General features: G+C 31.8%; 2 protein-coding genes, 1 long non-coding RNA gene and 1 pseudogene across 4 annotated transcripts; 2 read left to right on the forward strand and 2 right to left on the reverse strand.

The window, feature by feature from the left end:
- Nucleotides 1-646: 646 nt before the first annotated feature.
- LOC145134041 (protein RETICULATA-RELATED 3, chloroplastic pseudogene) lies at nucleotides 647-2,751 on the reverse strand (annotated as a pseudogene). Its single transcript, XR_013718875.1, has 3 exons — nucleotides 2,515-2,751; nucleotides 1,112-2,249; nucleotides 647-973 (listed from the first exon to the last, which is right to left on the reverse strand). The product of XR_013718875.1 is annotated as a protein RETICULATA-RELATED 3, chloroplastic pseudogene (transcript).
- Nucleotides 2,752-4,853: 2,102 nt separating this feature from the next.
- On the forward strand, nucleotides 4,854-7,429 carry LOC145134067 (thioredoxin H-type-like). Its single transcript, XM_079068990.1, has 5 exons — nucleotides 4,854-5,008; nucleotides 5,465-5,521; nucleotides 6,213-6,335; nucleotides 6,721-6,843; nucleotides 6,989-7,429. Exons 2-5 carry the CDS (start codon nucleotides 5,501-5,503, stop codon nucleotides 7,142-7,144), a joined length of 423 nt encoding a protein of 140 aa, XP_078925116.1. The 5' UTR covers nucleotides 4,854-5,008; nucleotides 5,465-5,500; the 3' UTR covers nucleotides 7,145-7,429.
- Nucleotides 7,430-8,138: 709 nt separating this feature from the next.
- LOC145129003 (uncharacterized) lies at nucleotides 8,139-9,391 on the reverse strand. The gene is made up of 2 exons (XR_013717237.1): nucleotides 8,955-9,391; nucleotides 8,139-8,819 (listed from the first exon to the last, which is right to left on the reverse strand). It is a non-coding gene; the product is annotated as an uncharacterized LOC145129003 (long non-coding RNA).
- A 769-nt stretch (nucleotides 9,392-10,160) lies between these two features.
- LOC145131249 (uncharacterized) lies at nucleotides 10,161-16,312 on the forward strand. Its single transcript, XM_079065967.1, has 13 exons — nucleotides 10,161-10,296; nucleotides 10,492-10,733; nucleotides 10,986-11,136; nucleotides 11,265-11,432; nucleotides 11,515-11,664; nucleotides 11,800-12,235; nucleotides 12,330-13,072; nucleotides 13,390-13,831; nucleotides 13,952-14,090; nucleotides 14,201-14,609; nucleotides 14,734-15,042; nucleotides 15,221-15,532; nucleotides 15,591-16,312. The coding sequence occupies exons 1-13, from the start codon at nucleotides 10,161-10,163 to the stop codon at nucleotides 16,310-16,312; spliced, it is 4,359 nt and encodes a 1,452-aa protein (XP_078922093.1).
- The last annotated feature ends 310 nt before the right edge of the window (nucleotides 16,313-16,622 follow it).

A 16,622-nucleotide genomic window follows, 5' to 3' on the forward strand; every position in this document is an offset into this window, starting at 1 on the left:
GTCTTAAATCCCATGAATTAATCCCTCAAAATCATGTTTTGTTCTTCTTGATCAGTTTTTATAACTAACAATCGAATCCAAATTGGAACAAATAAGGAAAAGATCAATAATGGATGATGGGAATGATGATAAGATGGTCTTATCTCTACTACCCGAAATTAAAGAAAACCAAAACGACCATGTTTTATACTTGCCAGTTGTCAACTCTCAACACAAGCAAGGGTATTTTTGGAAGAGGAGCATAAAGAGTGCTGCAAAAATAGAAAGAAATGAAGAACAAAATAAAGACTATGGAGTATAGATGAGAATGATACTGGCAAAAAGATGGAAAGATTGAGAATAAATGAGAATGGAGAACGAAGAGTTTGAAGCAGAAATAGAAACAAATGAAGAAATTAAGTTTTATAAATGAAAGTTGGATGCTATATTATAACATTTAACTTTCATTTCTAATTATTAAATGTTTTAAGTTTTATTTTATACTATTTTTTCTTTTCTTATTTTAGCATCGTACTTTGGAAACAAAATACAAGTACGATGCTATTATATGTCACAAAGATCTTTAGTTTGCCATTTAGCGGTTTTGGTCTCAAATATTTTTTTCCTTGCAATTTGTTACCCTCCATCTAATTGATTTTTTCAATAATGGTCCCCAAGTGTAACTGATTTTTTTAAATATCGGTACCAAAAAGTTCTTTTTGCAATGTTTTGAAATGGTAAATATAACCTCATATGCAAAAGAACAATCCACTGATAAAATTCTAAAGAACATTTGAAGATACATACAAAACCCTAAATCGCTCTTTTTTTTCTCTCTACTTCATTAGATAACTTCTGATATTTCAGCTACAGTCCTCCAGTTTCCTTTTAACTCTGCTACCCTCATAGTTCAGCAAAATGACACAACTAGTCCTTCCTATCTCTTCCTTCTTCAACTCTTACACTTATCTTCTTATCAGCTACAAATTTATTCCTACATGATAATTAAGTAATTAACCCAACATTAACAAACCATCAAAAAGTAAGCTGATTGATTTCAAACATCATTCAGCTTTCATTAAAACCCTAATTTTGTATCATTTTTAAACATAGATAAGAAAAAGATACATACCAGATAGTAGTCTTTTGAAGAAACTTCATTGCTAAAACAACTGAATCCTCACAAACCAATTTCACTTAATCTGAATGTGGAACCTCTTCATCAAGATTGCTACTTATCTTCTTTTCAGTACCAGAGCTCTGTGACCCTGTTGCCCTTGCCAACATCACAAATGTCATCCCTCCAAGAACATTGTTCACCAATCTCAATCCAACCACAGAGGTCTTGAAGAAAACAGTTGGGAGCCCTTTTTGCAACAAGAACTCAATCCCATTCAAAGTTTGGTACCTCAGATTACTGCTTACACCCATATGCATTGCCCAAGTTATGGAATTTAAAAACATGGGTGGAGGTTTGTTTGGTGATTCAAAGTTTGGATCCATCTTCTTCCTCATCTTGATCAAGCCATTGGATAGAGCAGTTCCTGCTAACCCTGCAGCTAATCCAACGGCTGCAAATAGAGTTCCTTTGTAAACTAGGGTTCCTAAACGGTTCATGAGAGTATATGAACCAGGCTCAAACATGTGGCTTGTAGGGGAATTGGCGAATATGAAAGGAAGGGAAATTGATGAAGAAGACATAGTGGGTGCTAATAGATACATAAGGGTGAAATTAAGAATTGAACCTACTACAAGTGTGGAAAACACAAAATCGAGTTCATTGAGCCCAAAATTTGGACGGGTTGCCATGTCACCAAGAACAGCTGCACTCACGCCCACCAGTTCTTCCATTAAGATCTTGAATGGAAACTGGGGATCAGCAGCAACTCTTGATCTCCATCCGCTAAGAAAAGCCCCAATTGGTCCAAAACTATCAGATTGAGGTGAATCATCGGATTTTCCATCTCCACCTCCACCTCCACCATGACTGCCATCATTTCCTCCCCCATCGCTGCCATGGTTGCCGCCACCAGCACCACAGAGAAGTGGTTGGAATTCAGGTAGTAAGTTGGGGCTAAAGGGCTTTGATTTTAGGGAGGGAAACGTAAAGTTTAGGGAGGATTTGAAAAGGAGTTTTCTATCTGGTAATTGGAAGGTAGAAATGTGATGAAGACGATGGTAGTTTTCAGTGATATGAGGAGAATGGACCTGAGCTACAGAAGCCATATTTTAAACCAAAGGTTGAAAAGTGATGGAAAAGCAATTTGAACCTGAAAAAAAAGGTATCAATACGTAAGTTACAGTTTGTAGTTTGTGGCTAAAGAAAGTATCATATTACAGCATATACAATTGGGAACCTCAATTAAACCCTAACTTCAATAAAGCCAAAATGATATATCCAACAAATCAATTATTTCTCCACCACAACTGAAAATACAAGCGATAAGTATATACTCCTATGAACATTATGAGAATGAGATAAATAAGGATTCAAATCAATGTAAAGCGGAATTGAAAACGTTAAATTGGGATTACCTTTATAAAGTGGATTGGTAAATTGAATTGATGATGAAAAACCTTGAACGGTGTTGCCGGTGGCCGGAAAGAGATGATTTAGACGATTGCGAATAAAACAACGGCAGTGAATCGAAGGAGCAAGTGAGTGTGGCTGAAAATTCCGAAAATAGAACTTAAAATCTATATAAAATCCTAATGAGAGAATGCGACGAGGCGATGCAACGAACAGCGATTGCTGAAAGAGACGCAGAGAAATTGAACGATTGAGCACCCAACCACGTTTGGTTCAGAAAATCAGAAGATGTGTGGTTTGTCCGACACGTGGCCGTGGATATGGCCCACCGTATCTTACCCTCTTTAAAGATATTCTTTCACTCCAAAAAAAAAATATATTATTATTTCCTTTTAAGAAAAAAGAAACACAAAAAGTAACATGTATAGCCAATGACATTGTAATTTTATTTTAACTCCTTTAATTATGATATATCGAAGAAGTGGTGTGATTGTGAATGAAGAAAATTTTTATTGGTTTTTTGTCATTATGTTCATATTAATATTGTTTTCATCAAAATTTAGTTTTTTTAATCACTTTGATAAACTATTTGTTAATAATAGATTCTTCGTGGATTCGACCTTTATTTGCCATACCTATTTAGAGGTGTTTAACATTATTTTTGTTTCACTGTCAATGAATGTGATAAAAAACTTTAAGTAATAGTTGTTCTATAAAACCAATTTCTTTTAATCAATTATTTAGACTCACTTACATATCTTAACGATTTTAAGCCACCGACATTCTTTTCTGTATAATTTTTTTTTCGCCTTGTTGTCCATTGTTTGAGTTAAACATGGTCTCACAAAAGTCTTTTCTCCCACTTGCAACCGACACCATGGTAACCAACATTTCCTCCCATACAACCAATTGATTTTATTTTTCAATATATGACGGCAAATATGCCATGGTTGCCAAAGAATAGAGGTTGAGTGAAAGATTTTGTTATTTTCTTTTCGTTGAATAATGTCATGATGTTTAATAGTTTTTGATGTTCCATGTTTGTGTAATTTTCTTAATTATTGATATGTGTTGATGTGTTTGCCTGGAATCATGGTTTGGGTCAAGAAGGCTCACAAAACACGATGGAGTTATACTTGATTGTGTTTTGCTATTCACTCACACAAATATGTAAAGCATGGTAGGGGGTGTCAAAAAGCCTAAACCCAATTACTCTGACTAAATCCGAACCCGAATAAAACAAATAAGGTCGGGTTTAATAGATTCTACAATTGAAATCGGGTTTTATCAGGACGGCCCAAATAACCTAAAACATAAATAGGGTCGAGTTTCCAGTTTATATCATCACATTTAATCGGGTTCGGGTTAACCCGATTAAGCCTGTAATCTAACAAGTATTTACATATTGTTTATGTTAGTCCTATACAAGTTACAACACCCTTTACCATACATGTTGTTTATCTAATAAGAAAATCCTATTCATTTCTTGTTCCATGTTAAATAGTAAATTATAATTAGAAACGACCATATATTGTGAAAAACTTTCGGTGTACACAAAGTTGAATCGCCAAACAAAAGAAAAAAATGATCAAATTGCTTTTGCCTAATTCATAGCACGTGTATATGGTTTAAAACACCATAAATTGAGTTTTACTTTATACCTTAAGTCTCCATGCATGAGGGTTGTGTACTAAAATGGGAAAACTTAAATTCATCTTATATTTTATTAACCCGACTAATCTGAAACCCGATGAATCCGAACCTTAATAGGGTTGGTTTTCAGGTAATTCTTAAAAAAAAAAAAAAAAACCCCCCGACTAACCCGACTCGTTTAACCAAAAATCCCGATCGAATTGACTCGATTAACTACCCTAAGCAAGGAGTACTTGATTAACATGGAGCACTGAGACAATAACAAGGGTTAACATTAGCAAGAGCTTCTTGCTAAAAATAATAAGTGAAACGTGTGTAAGGGAGAGATGAATAGTAACACAAAGGAGGGGCTTTATTAAATAATAAAAGTCCGACAAAAAATAAACAAAATCTAAAAGAAGTTGATAATTAAGTTAAATTGTATAATGTATAAAAGAAGAGAAGTACAAAAATGGGTGTAAATTGTTCATTTTACAAATATTTAACATTATATTTCTAACATATTAGTGATAAGGACCAAGTAACAAAATAAAATCGCTAGGACTGAAAACATAACGACATGCTCATTTGACCTAAAATTGCAAATTTGCATAAAATATATGGACCATTTGTGTAATTTACCCTACCCTACCCCACAATATACTGAAATATAGTATTAAAGGATAAATTTCGGTTGGTACGAGTAAACCGAGGAAGGGAATTGCAAATTAGCATCTTTCTCCTGCCAAATTTCTAGTCTCCTCTATTTTAAACAAGTTGCTACTATTAGAATACGCGCTTCGTCTGAATTCTGATTAGGGTTTTATCAACTTACTCCGATCATCGCCGGACAACCTCAATTCTCAGGTTATCTATTTCCATCCATCCGATTACATCTATTTGGGCTTCACGTTTTCTTTTTTTTGTAATCGAATCGTTTTCTTAACTTGTGTATCATTTTATTATCTTAGCTAGGAAACTCTATGCCATAATTTTAACTAGGAAATGCAGATTTACTAGCTACTACCAGTTCAAGTTCATGCTATTCTAGGGTTTTGGTTGGTGAGAAGCTGTATTCCATTAGGATCTAGTCTTTGATTTACACCTTTCTTTGAAGCTCTATCTCTTTGAGATTTTCAATTTAGAGTTACGATCTCAATGAATTCCCCCTCTTGCCATCCTCCATTTTTGTCAGTATATGTAATTCCAGTTTTCCTGCCTATGAGTTACTTTATTCCGATGAATTTTGTTTATATTGATATACTATTACTGCTCTATGCAAGAATTATTTACCTGTCAAGCTAAATTTTGATTTTTTTTCAGAGTACATCGACTATATCTACAATTCTAAACATCAGTATGGGGATATGCTTCTCTTCGGTGAGTTTCCTTTGGTCATTTCCAACTAACTTAATAAAGAATCAAAGCACTTCACGTGTTTTTCAACAAAAAGGATATATTCATGTGTCATGAATTATGATGCCCTGCTTTTACCCTAACTCTATGATATCCCTGGATCACAATAGATGAGATGGTATGTTATATATTGTTAACCTGAATCTGCTGCTTTGAGTTGTGATAGAAAAGGTTAGATGTGGGGTATGTTCATGAATAAAGATAAAGTGACATCTGAAAGATAGAAATCCAAATCCAGACTGTTTGCTAATGAAAAGGAATAAAGTGTAATATGATAATCCCACCAACCAACATAATTCTCTATATTTGAATGATAGCCAACCTGTCGATGATGCTCACTCACTCATTCATTCAATTGCATGTGCCCCCACTTTATATGTAGCATTCCCTAACAATTTGAAATTACTGACACTACCCTCCACTATAGGCCTAATTTCCTAAATCCTGCTACATGATTTGGTTTAAATGTGATGTTTAAGGTTTGTTTGTAATAAAAAGAAAAGCAATGAACAAATCGTTATAAAATGACACAAAGAAAAAGAAACATGGAATGTGCAATTGAGGAATAAAAGACGCAAATGAGTGCATGTCTAAAATACCCGAGAATGTGCTATTTATTACATTTTAACCCTTTTAATTCAATTTATATTTTCAGACACATAATGATGGAGATGAGTCCGATCATAATGCCGAATTTGCTGGAGGTAACGTGACCCTTGTCTCTTCCAAGGATGCTTGGGATCAAAAGCTCTCAGAAGCAAAGAAGGATCACAAAATAGTAATTGATTCTTCTTCATATATATATTGGCATTATCAACTACATTTCATCGACTAGACTGGACAAGCTTTATAGGATTATTTTCAATGATAATGATTAGAAGGGCATTCACGTCTTTTTCTTAGATAAGTGATCAAGAGCGAGTCCCAGTCCCACCTTTTCTTGTGTAGGACCAAAATTTAAACTTTTTGCCCCATTGACATCAACCGCAGTCCCAAAAAGTTGCAATTCTTGTCTCATTGACATCAGACAAAAAGTTTCATTTTGTCTCATTGACATTAGTCCTAGTCCCACCTTTTTGGGTGAGACAAAAAGTTGCAGGTTTTGTCCCATTGATGTCAGTCTGTCTGAGACACAGTATAACTTGTTCTGTTTTGTCTTGTAGGTGATTGCCAACTTTAGTGCATCTTGGTGTGGGCCATGTAGAATGATTGCACCATACTACATTGAGTTATCTGAGAAACACCCGTCTCTTATGTTTTTATCCGTAGATGTTGATGAATTAACCGTAAGTTATACCCCCCCTTCACTATTTTATTCATTTTTCGATCTTAAAATTGGATAATAATCTTGAAAAAAAAATAATTACGTCTCATTTTGTATAAAAATAATTATGATCTGAAAATATTTGTGATTTTTGTGTGTTGATGCAGGATTTTAGCACACAATGGGACATAAAAGCTACTCCAACATTTTTCTTCCTTAGAAATGGAGAGCAATTCGATAAGCTTGTGGGAGCCAACAAACCCGAACTCTTGAAGAAGATAAACGCCATTGTGGATTCAGAGCCTCCTAGTCGTCCTGTGTAACTACTTGATGGTTTTATGTTGTCAATTCTTTTAAAAGTCAGTGACTTCGTACATAATTTCCCCAAACTTTTTTTTTTCCTTTTTTCGTGCAAGCGTTTTATCTTTTTTTTTTCTGTGAAATCCAACATTTTTAGTTTTGTAATATTGTGGATGGTTTATGTTTTGCAATTTATGATTTCTTTCTATGGTTTAGGGGTGTTTAGATGCCGGATAGGTGGGTAGTTATAATCAAATAATTAGTTGTAATAAAATGTTTTGTAGTAAAAGATAAGAGTTTGGATGTTTTTTTTTGGTGTTGTTTGAAGATGTTATATATAAGAAGATTTCAGTTTAAGATTTGACAATTTATAATTTTATACATACCCAACAATTTATTCAGACGAAAATTGAAGCATTAAATCTCCCTTTCTAATTAATAAGTATGATGAATCTCCTACGCAACCTCTAAAACCTCCTAATCAATTATACATGCCATGTGTCACCTTTTTTCTATACATTTAATTTCAATTTTTAAAATTTTAAATTTAAATTTAATTCATTTCAAAATTTCAATTCAATTTTCAGTTTCCTTTTATTCATCTTACCACATTTACTGATATTGAATTTTAGATTCTACTTATAATAATATTTTTACTTTAATGCTTAAAGCCCGTTATTCTTCATCTTTTTGTTATGCTTACCAATGTTAATATTTAATAAGTAAAGTAGCCAATCATTTCAGTAATATGTGTTCTTCTGCATTTACTATTATTCTACAAGAACATATTAGCAAATTATCCTATAACATACATGATATATTGCTGAAAACACAAAAACTTCAACCATGGAAAATCATGTTAGGTTGCTGACAAAACTGATGAACATTACGAACGTATGTCATTTCTATCTCAACATAATCCCTGTCATTAATAATTTTTTAATGAAAATTAATAACTGACATTTTTTCATAAACCTAAAACTCATGCCTTTGTTATTTTGAATGATAATACAAATATAATAACAAGAAATATTATATGATTAGCGTTAAAATTATATCTCATTAACATTAAAATTAAAGTGAACATGAATTTGTCAAGATACATTTTCTCGCCTGTTTCTTCTTCCCATTTCTTCTTCCCACTGATAAAAGAGGAAACATTGATCCATTAGTGGTATAAAAACAAATCAGTGATTTGGTTAACAAAAGCTATAGGAAATCAGTTACAAGATAAAGTAGAGATTGAAGAAGGAACGAATGACAAATAAAAGGTAAAAGGTTTCCTAATTTCTTGCTGATTTTGTTAACTAATAATGTTGATTTCTTGCCTGATACTAATCAACATACTTTTAGGAATATGTATATTAAATTAAATGAAAAATTGAATATCTTCCATATTAACACAGAAATCGATTTTAATACAGTTGTTTTTTATAAATTATCTTATTAGATTTTTTATTTTATTTGAAGCTTCGTTTCAAATCAATTTGTTTCAATCAAATCTCATTTTCAGGCTTCAATTTAGCTAACCATATATACAGAAATCAGTTACTTATCTTTTTTACTTTAAAATTAATCACGTCTGACTTTTCCATCCGCTATTTGCCTTCAAGTTTACGAAAAATCCATCCTGTGAGGAGCGTCTTTATTTCATTGCTAAGTTCCTGGTTTGGGTATAAACTAGAAGAGTATAACACCCTGCAATTTAATCATGTAAGTTTTTGTTTAATTTTTCTGTCATATTAATGAAAACTGCACCATTACTCATATTTTGTTGTTGTTTATAACTATAGAATAGAATGACAGAAAATGTAAATTTGAACGGTGTCCTACCTCGAACTGATACACTCCCATACTGGTAAGAGCAGCAGCTGGGTCTTCAACAGATAAACCCTAACTTCTTCATCCGTCTTGATGACCATCGGAAGTTAAAGTAATATCCTCCTTCTGTCTGCAAATTGTAATTCATTTCGAACTTTCTCCCCCAAATCATCACCGTCAGACGGTTAAGATGAATCCGATGATGGATATCAACATGCACGTCAGTTTAATGGAGTTGATGGATTATTCGTAGTTTTCTTCGTGATTTATTGGGGATTAGGTCGATGATTAAAGCTGTTGATCAGATGCATATATCGATTGAAGAATTTTGGTGGAGGTGGATGAGTTACGGTATGCGAGAGTTAGGGTTTAGACGGAGATATTTTGATTTAGGGATGGATAATGTAAAGACTTTTCCTTTGCAATTTTGACTGATATTTTGATCTATCGCCGGCCAACATTATACCCAATAAATAAATAAAATATTGGGACAATATTTGTAAATAAAAAAAAGATATTAATATATTTTAATATCGTGGAAAAACCCTCCATATGACCCACAAAACTCAAATTCTTACCGCCGACGTACCATTTTTGTCATCTATAATTTAAAATTACATATAAAACTGTTAAATTTTCATATATTGAACAATAAAACACAATATAAATTTTGTAGCATAATGACTTATTAAATTTGGTTATATATTATTGTTGTGATTGATAGATAAAACCGTTTCAAATAATATGTGACTCTTACATAATAGTTATTAACATGTACGACTGCAGATTGTAATTCATTTCAAATTTTCTGTCGGCAAATATATGAGGTTTAATTTTTATACTGATTTCTTAATTTCTTAATACATGTTAAGAAAGAGATGTTTTAAAATTGTTTTCATTTTATAAAAAGTGGAATATGTAAGATAACCTAAAAGGTTATAAAAATATTAGTTTATTATATATAAAAACAACAACTAATTTTAGGATAAAAATACAAAATATATTTGTCTTCATAATAATTTTTTTTAACCTAAGTATAACTAACGTAATTAACTTTTATGTATTTATAAATGGATTTATTTTTAAATTATTCATCATATTTTATATTTGTTTTATAACATTTAAATTAATTGTAACAAATTATTTCGCATACAATTTGTATTTTAAATACAAATTATAATTATATTTATTTTCTTTTTACAGATGATAGACTATAATATGGATTTTACTTCTACTAAAGAACGACGAAAATTAAAGAAATTATATTTGGATAATAGAAGGTTAAGAATATTATTTAACATATCAGCCGATCGTACTTCATCTACCTCACAACCTTTTAACATTATCCAGAACGGTAATTATTTTCTACGTTAACTTTTTATTTTTTTTGTAGAATTAATATGTTATGTATTAAATAATTATAATTAACTTTAATATTAATCTTTTTTCCGTTATTAAATGTATTTCAAATTATATGTAGTTGTTATACATAAAGTATTCTGTTACATTGCAATAACTACATGAATAACAAGTTATCTTTTTTTTTCAGCTTTTTCTACCAATCATCATAAAAGTCGAACACTCTCATCAAGTAACAGACCATATTATACATTTTATAATGCCATCAAATCAACCAATTCATCAACAATCACTCACAGTTATTCATCCAAACAGTTTTCTCCAGCAGTACACAACTTAAAAGAAAAGTCTGCAAATGTATCTCCTATACGTATATTCGACCTAACAACAGATGATGATATTAATGCTTCCAATATTATTCAATCCACGCATGTAGGTATATCAAAACCCAATCATCATAAATACAAAGATAAGTTAGATACTTAAGTTATATGTCTTTATTGTTTAATATGTTTTATTTTATGCATCGTCTTTTATATATGTTTATCAACATATAAATCAATATTTAACATGTTGGCTTATTTTTTAACTTAGGGTTATAGATAAAATTTTAATTAAACTTTGTTTCTATTTTTTAACTTCTAAATGTAATAAAATTTTAATTAAACTTTGTTTTTGTTATAGATTCCTAAGAGAAAAATTGATTCCGTTTTAGCTAAAGAGCAACGAAAACTAAGGAAGTTATATTTGGATAATAGAAAATTCAAAAATAAATCTACCTTATCAAACGGTCAAACTTCGTCTGCAACGCCATCTGTTAACACGAGCCAGAAAGGTAATTATTTTGTGTGCTTTAATTATTTTTATTATCCTAATATATGTTTATTGAAATTACCCAATTGTGTTTAAGTTTCATTATTATTAGTTAATTTTATTAGTAAACAAATTTGTAATTATATGTAGTTGATGTCTTCAATCGTCGTCAACATTTAAACTCTTCAAAAAAGTTCACACATATTTCGTCTCAAAAGGAAAATGTCAGCTATGACAAGACTCCTCAACGTCATTCTACAAACTTGCAATCTCCTTCAAATCTAAATTCTAGGACTCCACTTTCCAATATTTCAAATGGTATGCATATTAACTACATTATACATTCTCAATTATTTATCATTAAATTAACTACATGATTAACAACTTATTTTTCTTTTAGCTTTTTGTAACAGTCAACAAAATGGTCCAACACCCTTATTAAATAATCGACGATATCCTACATCTTCTAATTCCAAGAACTCAAAAAGAAAGTTTGCACATATATCTCCTATACCTATATTTCACTTAACGACAGATGATGATATTAATGGTTGAGATATTATCCAACCAACACATATTGGTATATCAAAAGGTAATAATCACAAACAACATTTTATATATTTTAAGTTGTTAATTATAATTTTTATTTATATTTACATTTTTTTTATAATGTTCTATTTAACAGGTTGTTTAGATCATGGTGATCAGAATGTTGTTTGTGAACTATGTCATGCTAAATTATGGAAAAACGAAGCTTCAAGAGGCAATAAAACAGGGAATAACATCTTTTCTCTCTGTTGTGGTTATGGGAAGGTAGAACTACCTCCTTTAAAAGAACCACCGCAAAGTTACAAACAACTTTATCATGCAGTAGATTCTAAAAGCAAATACTTCATGAAAAACATCCGTCGTTACAATTCAGTGTTTTCATTTACGTCGATGGGTGGGAAAGTTGATTCATCCATTAATAGAGGAAACGCATCATATATATTCAGGCTTAGCGGTCAAAATTATCATAGCATCGGAAGCCTTCTCCCTTCAAATGGATGTCAACCAAGGTTTTCTCAGTTGTACATATATGATACCGAAAATGAAACCTCAAATAGACAGAAATGTTTATGGTATATATTCAATTTTACTATTACTTTCTATTATCACTTTAACAATATTAATTTTATATTACTGATGTATATATTAAAATATTTTTATTTACAGGGGAAGCAATCATCCTTCTACATCAACTGATGATTCAACTAATATTCAAATTATAGAAGATTTGAAGCTTATGTTGGATTCAAATAACGAGTTGGTCAAGTGTTATAGGATGGTTAGAGACGTTTTTAATTCAAATCCTCATGCTGATCTAAAGTTACGAATTATTGGAAAAAGACAGCATGATGGAAGGACATACAACCTACCAACTGCTTCTGAGGTCGTTGCTTTAATTGTAGGAGACATTGGTGATTTTATTGAAAACAGAGACATCGTTGTTCAAACTTCGTCTGGAGCTTTACGTCGTATCAGTGAATTACATCCTTCTTACCTTGCTCTACAGTATCCTCTATTATTTCCATATGGTGACGATGGTTATAGAGTTGACATCCCTCATAGAGGTGTTACGTCTTCGAGCAATAGCAAGCGTCCAAACACTACAATGAGGGAATTTTTCGCTTACAGAATTCAAGACAGGGATAATTCTTTCTCATTAATTTTGAATTCAAGAAGGCTTTTTCAACAGTTTTTGGTAGATGGTTATACAATGATTGAAAGCGAGAGGTTATATTACGTACGAAAGAAACAGAAAGTTCTTCGATGTGAATCTTATGAGAATTTAAGTAACTTTCAACATCAGGGGAATAAGAACATTTCGGAAATTGGCCAACGTGTTATATTACCTTCTTCTTTTACTGGTGGTGCACTTTACATGATGCAAAACTACTTAGACGCCATGTCTCTTTGTAAGTGGTTTGGGTATCCTGATTTTTTCATAACCTTTACGTGCAATCCAAAATGGCCCGAAGTTCGAAGATTTTTTAAGGACACTACGCTTAATCCAGACCTGATATCCTATGTAGGTTATTTAAGATCAAACTTGATGCGTTGATTAAAGACCTACGCGAGAATTCAGTATTTGGCATGGTTCAAGTAGGTATTTAAAACTATTTATTCATACTATCCATATTATATTTTAATGTCGTTTTTTATTTAAAATATAGTTATAGTACATACATTATTTAATTTTTTTTTACAAATTTGTTTATTTCGATATATGTAGTTGTGTATACAATTGAGTTTCAAAAGCGCGGTTTGCCTCACAGCCATATTTGTCTATTCATGCAACCTGATTACAAGCTTCCTACCGTGGAACACATTCATCAATTTATTTCAGCTGAGATTACCAGTATTCAACAAGATCCTGCTTTGTATTCACTTGTGAAGGAGTTCACGATTCATGGTCCATGTGGTGCTCAAAATGTCAATTGCCCTTGCAAGGTGGATAACAAATGCTCTAAAAACTTCCCAAAGAATTTCTCTGAACATACTTCAATTGACGAGAATGATTTTCCTATATATAGGAGAAAAAACGATGGATCGTTTGTAGAAAAATCTGGTGTCCAGTTAGATAACCGAAATGTTGTTCCATACAACAAATATCTGTTGAAAAGATACCAAGCACACATAAATGTTGAATGGTGCAATCAGGGATCTTCTATCAAGTATTTATTCAAATATATTAATAAAGGTCCGGATAGAGCTACTGTTACTTTTGTACAAAACAACAATGGTTCTGATAAAGATGATACAGTCGATGAGATAAAATAATACTATGATTGTAGATATCTTTCTGCATGTGAAGCATCTTGGCGAATTTATGGATACGATGTTCATTACAGGCATCCTTCAGTGATGAGACTCCCTTTTCATCTACCTAATCAACAACAAGTTGTCTACGGTGCAGATGATGATATCGATAATGTTCTTAACCAGACTTCAGTTGCTTCTTCGATGTTCACATCTTGGATGGAGTGCAACAAAGTTTACAAACAAGCAAAAAAAAACTAACTTATGTTGAATTTCCAACAAAGTTTGTTTGGAAGCTTGGTTCAAAAACTTGGAAGCCAAGGGAGGTTGGATATTCGATTGGCAGAATTCATTCAGTGTCACCTAATCTTGGCGAAGCATATTTCTTAAGAATTCTTTTAAACAAAGTGAAAGGACCAACGTCATTTGAAGAAATCCGCATGGTTAATGGTGAAATATGTCCTTCATTTAGAGATGCATGTTATGCTCTCGGCCTCTTAGATGATGATAAAGAATACATCGAAGCTATTAAGGAGGCAAGTCAGTCTGGATCCGGTTATTACTTACGTTTCTTATTCGCTACCATGTTATTATCTCACAACTTGTCTAGCCCGGATGTTGTGTGGGAAAATACATGGGTATACTTGTCGGATGGAATTCTTTACAATCAACAACAAAGATTAAAATCTCCAGGTACTATAATATTCTTTACTTATTTATTAAAATACATTTATAAATCAATATACAATATTAATTTATTTCAAGAACAAATTTGTTTATATATTTTTTGGTTATTATTATACCAATTTTCTTTCAGATTTATCACTTAATGAAGATCAAATTAAGAACCTGGCTTTGTTTGAGATTGAACAAATTTTACTTCGTAACAATTCAAGTCTCAAAAAATTTACAAGGATGCCTTTGCCCGATGCTGATTCTGTATCCTCTTCAAACAATCGTCTTATTAGTGAGGAGCTAGATTATAACATACCAAATTTAAAGAATGAGTTTGATCAGCTTTCTATTGCATTAACATCTGAGCAACAAAACATTTTTGATGATATCATGACTGCAATAAACAATAATGAAGGAGGTGTTTTCTTTGTCTACGGTTATGGTGGAACGGGTAAAACCTATCTTTGGAAGACATTATCGACCGCAGTTAGATGTAATGCTCAAATTGTTTTAAATGTTGCTTCAAGTGGGATCGCTTCTTTATTATTAACCGGTGGCAGGACAGCACATTCACGGTTTTATAATTCCTTTGGTTCTTACTGAGGTTTCTATTTGTTCAATATCACCAGATAGTGAACTTGCCAGTTTATTACGAAAAACCTCATTAATCATTTGGGATGAAGCACCCATGATTCACAAGCATGCATTTGAAGCTTTAGATCGAACTTTGAAAGATATATTCAAGTGTCATAATCCTAGAAACTCAACTTTGCCATTTGGAGGGAAAGTAATTGTTTTTGGAGGAGATTTTAGACAAATTTTGCCTGTTATCCCAAGTGGTAGTAGACAAGACATTGTTAATGCTTCATTAAGTTCATCATATTTATGGCAACAATGCAAAGTCTATCAACTAACCAAGAATATGAGGCTAACCGTTGGAAGTGATACATCTGCTTTTCAACAGACAATGGATTTTGCAAAATGGCTTTTGGAATATAGGAGAAGGGAAACTTGGTGGTTTTAATGATGGCGAAGCGATTATTGATATTTCGGATGATCTTCTAATTAATGATCCTTATGATCCTATAGGTTCGTTAATCAAGTTTGTATATCCTTCAATTCTCGAAGCTTCTAGCAATCCAGAATATTTTCAAGAAAGAGCAATACTTGCTCCAAAAAATGAAGTTGTCGGAAAAATAAATGATCGTTTGCTAGCATTATTTCCAGGAGATGAAGTTGAATATCTAAGTTCAGATAAACTATGTGAATCTGAGTTTGTCCATGATCACTTTGATGCCAATTTATACTTACCTGATGTTTTAAATGATCTTAAAGTCTCAGGTCTGCCTAATCATAAGTTAGTTTTGAAAGTCAGGGTTCCAGTTATGTTACTGAGAAACATTGATAAAAAAAATGGCTTATGTAATGGCACTAGACTACAGGTGATATCTTTGGGCAAACGTGTTATTGAGGCAGTTATCATAACTGAAAGTAATATTGGAAATCGGACCTTTATTCCAAGAATGACCTTAACACCATCTGAAAAAAAAATCTCATTCAAATTCCAAAGAAGACAATTTCCATTAGTTGTTCGTTTTGCAATGATAATTAATAAGAGCCAAGGACAGTCCTTATCTAAGGTTGGTTTGTTTTTGAAAGATCCGGTTTTTACACATGGTCAATTGTATGTTGCCCTATCTAGAGTTCAAAGTAGAGAATGATTAAAATTGTTAATTTTAGATAAAGATGGTAGACTTACAAATAAAACTTCTAATGTTGTTTATAAAGAAGTTTTTAGAAATTTGTAAGTTGTTTGTAAAATTTTATTCCTCATAACATGTTTTCTTATTATTATTGATAAGACTTTGTTAATTTTATTTATATTATTTGATTAATAATTACAACATTTTAGTATGAAAGTGTAATTAATTTCACAACCGTGATTCTCAGGGGTTATAAACTAGTAAAATATATATTATAAATAATAATACAACATAATTTTAAAATACCTAAATTTTTGCTATGTATTTT

The sequence above is a fragment of the Lactuca virosa genome, chromosome 8, assembly GCF_052849685.1.
Source record: "Lactuca virosa cultivar CGN04683 chromosome 8, Lactuca_virosa_CGN04683_v6, whole genome shotgun sequence".
NCBI lineage: Eukaryota > Viridiplantae > Streptophyta > Magnoliopsida > Asterales > Asteraceae > Lactuca > Lactuca virosa.

What these genes read in the sequence shown, in the direction of transcription:
- LOC145134067 (XM_079068990.1), top strand. Translation starts at nt 5,501, where the DNA reads ATGGGGATATGCTTCTCTTCG. An exon ending in TGGGGATATGCTTCTCTTCG is followed by an intron (nt 5,522 to 6,212) that starts GTGAGTTTCCTT and finishes TTATATTTTCAG; the next exon opens with ACACATAATGATGGAGATGA. An exon ending in TAGATGTTGATGAATTAACC is followed by an intron (nt 6,844 to 6,988) that starts GTAAGTTATACC and finishes GTGTTGATGCAG; the next exon opens with GATTTTAGCACACAATGGGA.
- LOC145131249 (XM_079065967.1), top strand. Translation starts at nt 10,161, where the DNA reads ATGGATTTTACTTCTACTAAAGAACGACGAAAATTAAAGAAATTATAT. An exon ending in GACAGATGATGATATTAATG is followed by an intron (nt 11,665 to 11,799) that starts GTTGAGATATTA and finishes TCTATTTAACAG; the next exon opens with GTTGTTTAGATCATGGTGAT. An exon ending in ACAAAGATTAAAATCTCCAG is followed by an intron (nt 14,610 to 14,733) that starts GTACTATAATAT and finishes ATTTTCTTTCAG; the next exon opens with ATTTATCACTTAATGAAGAT.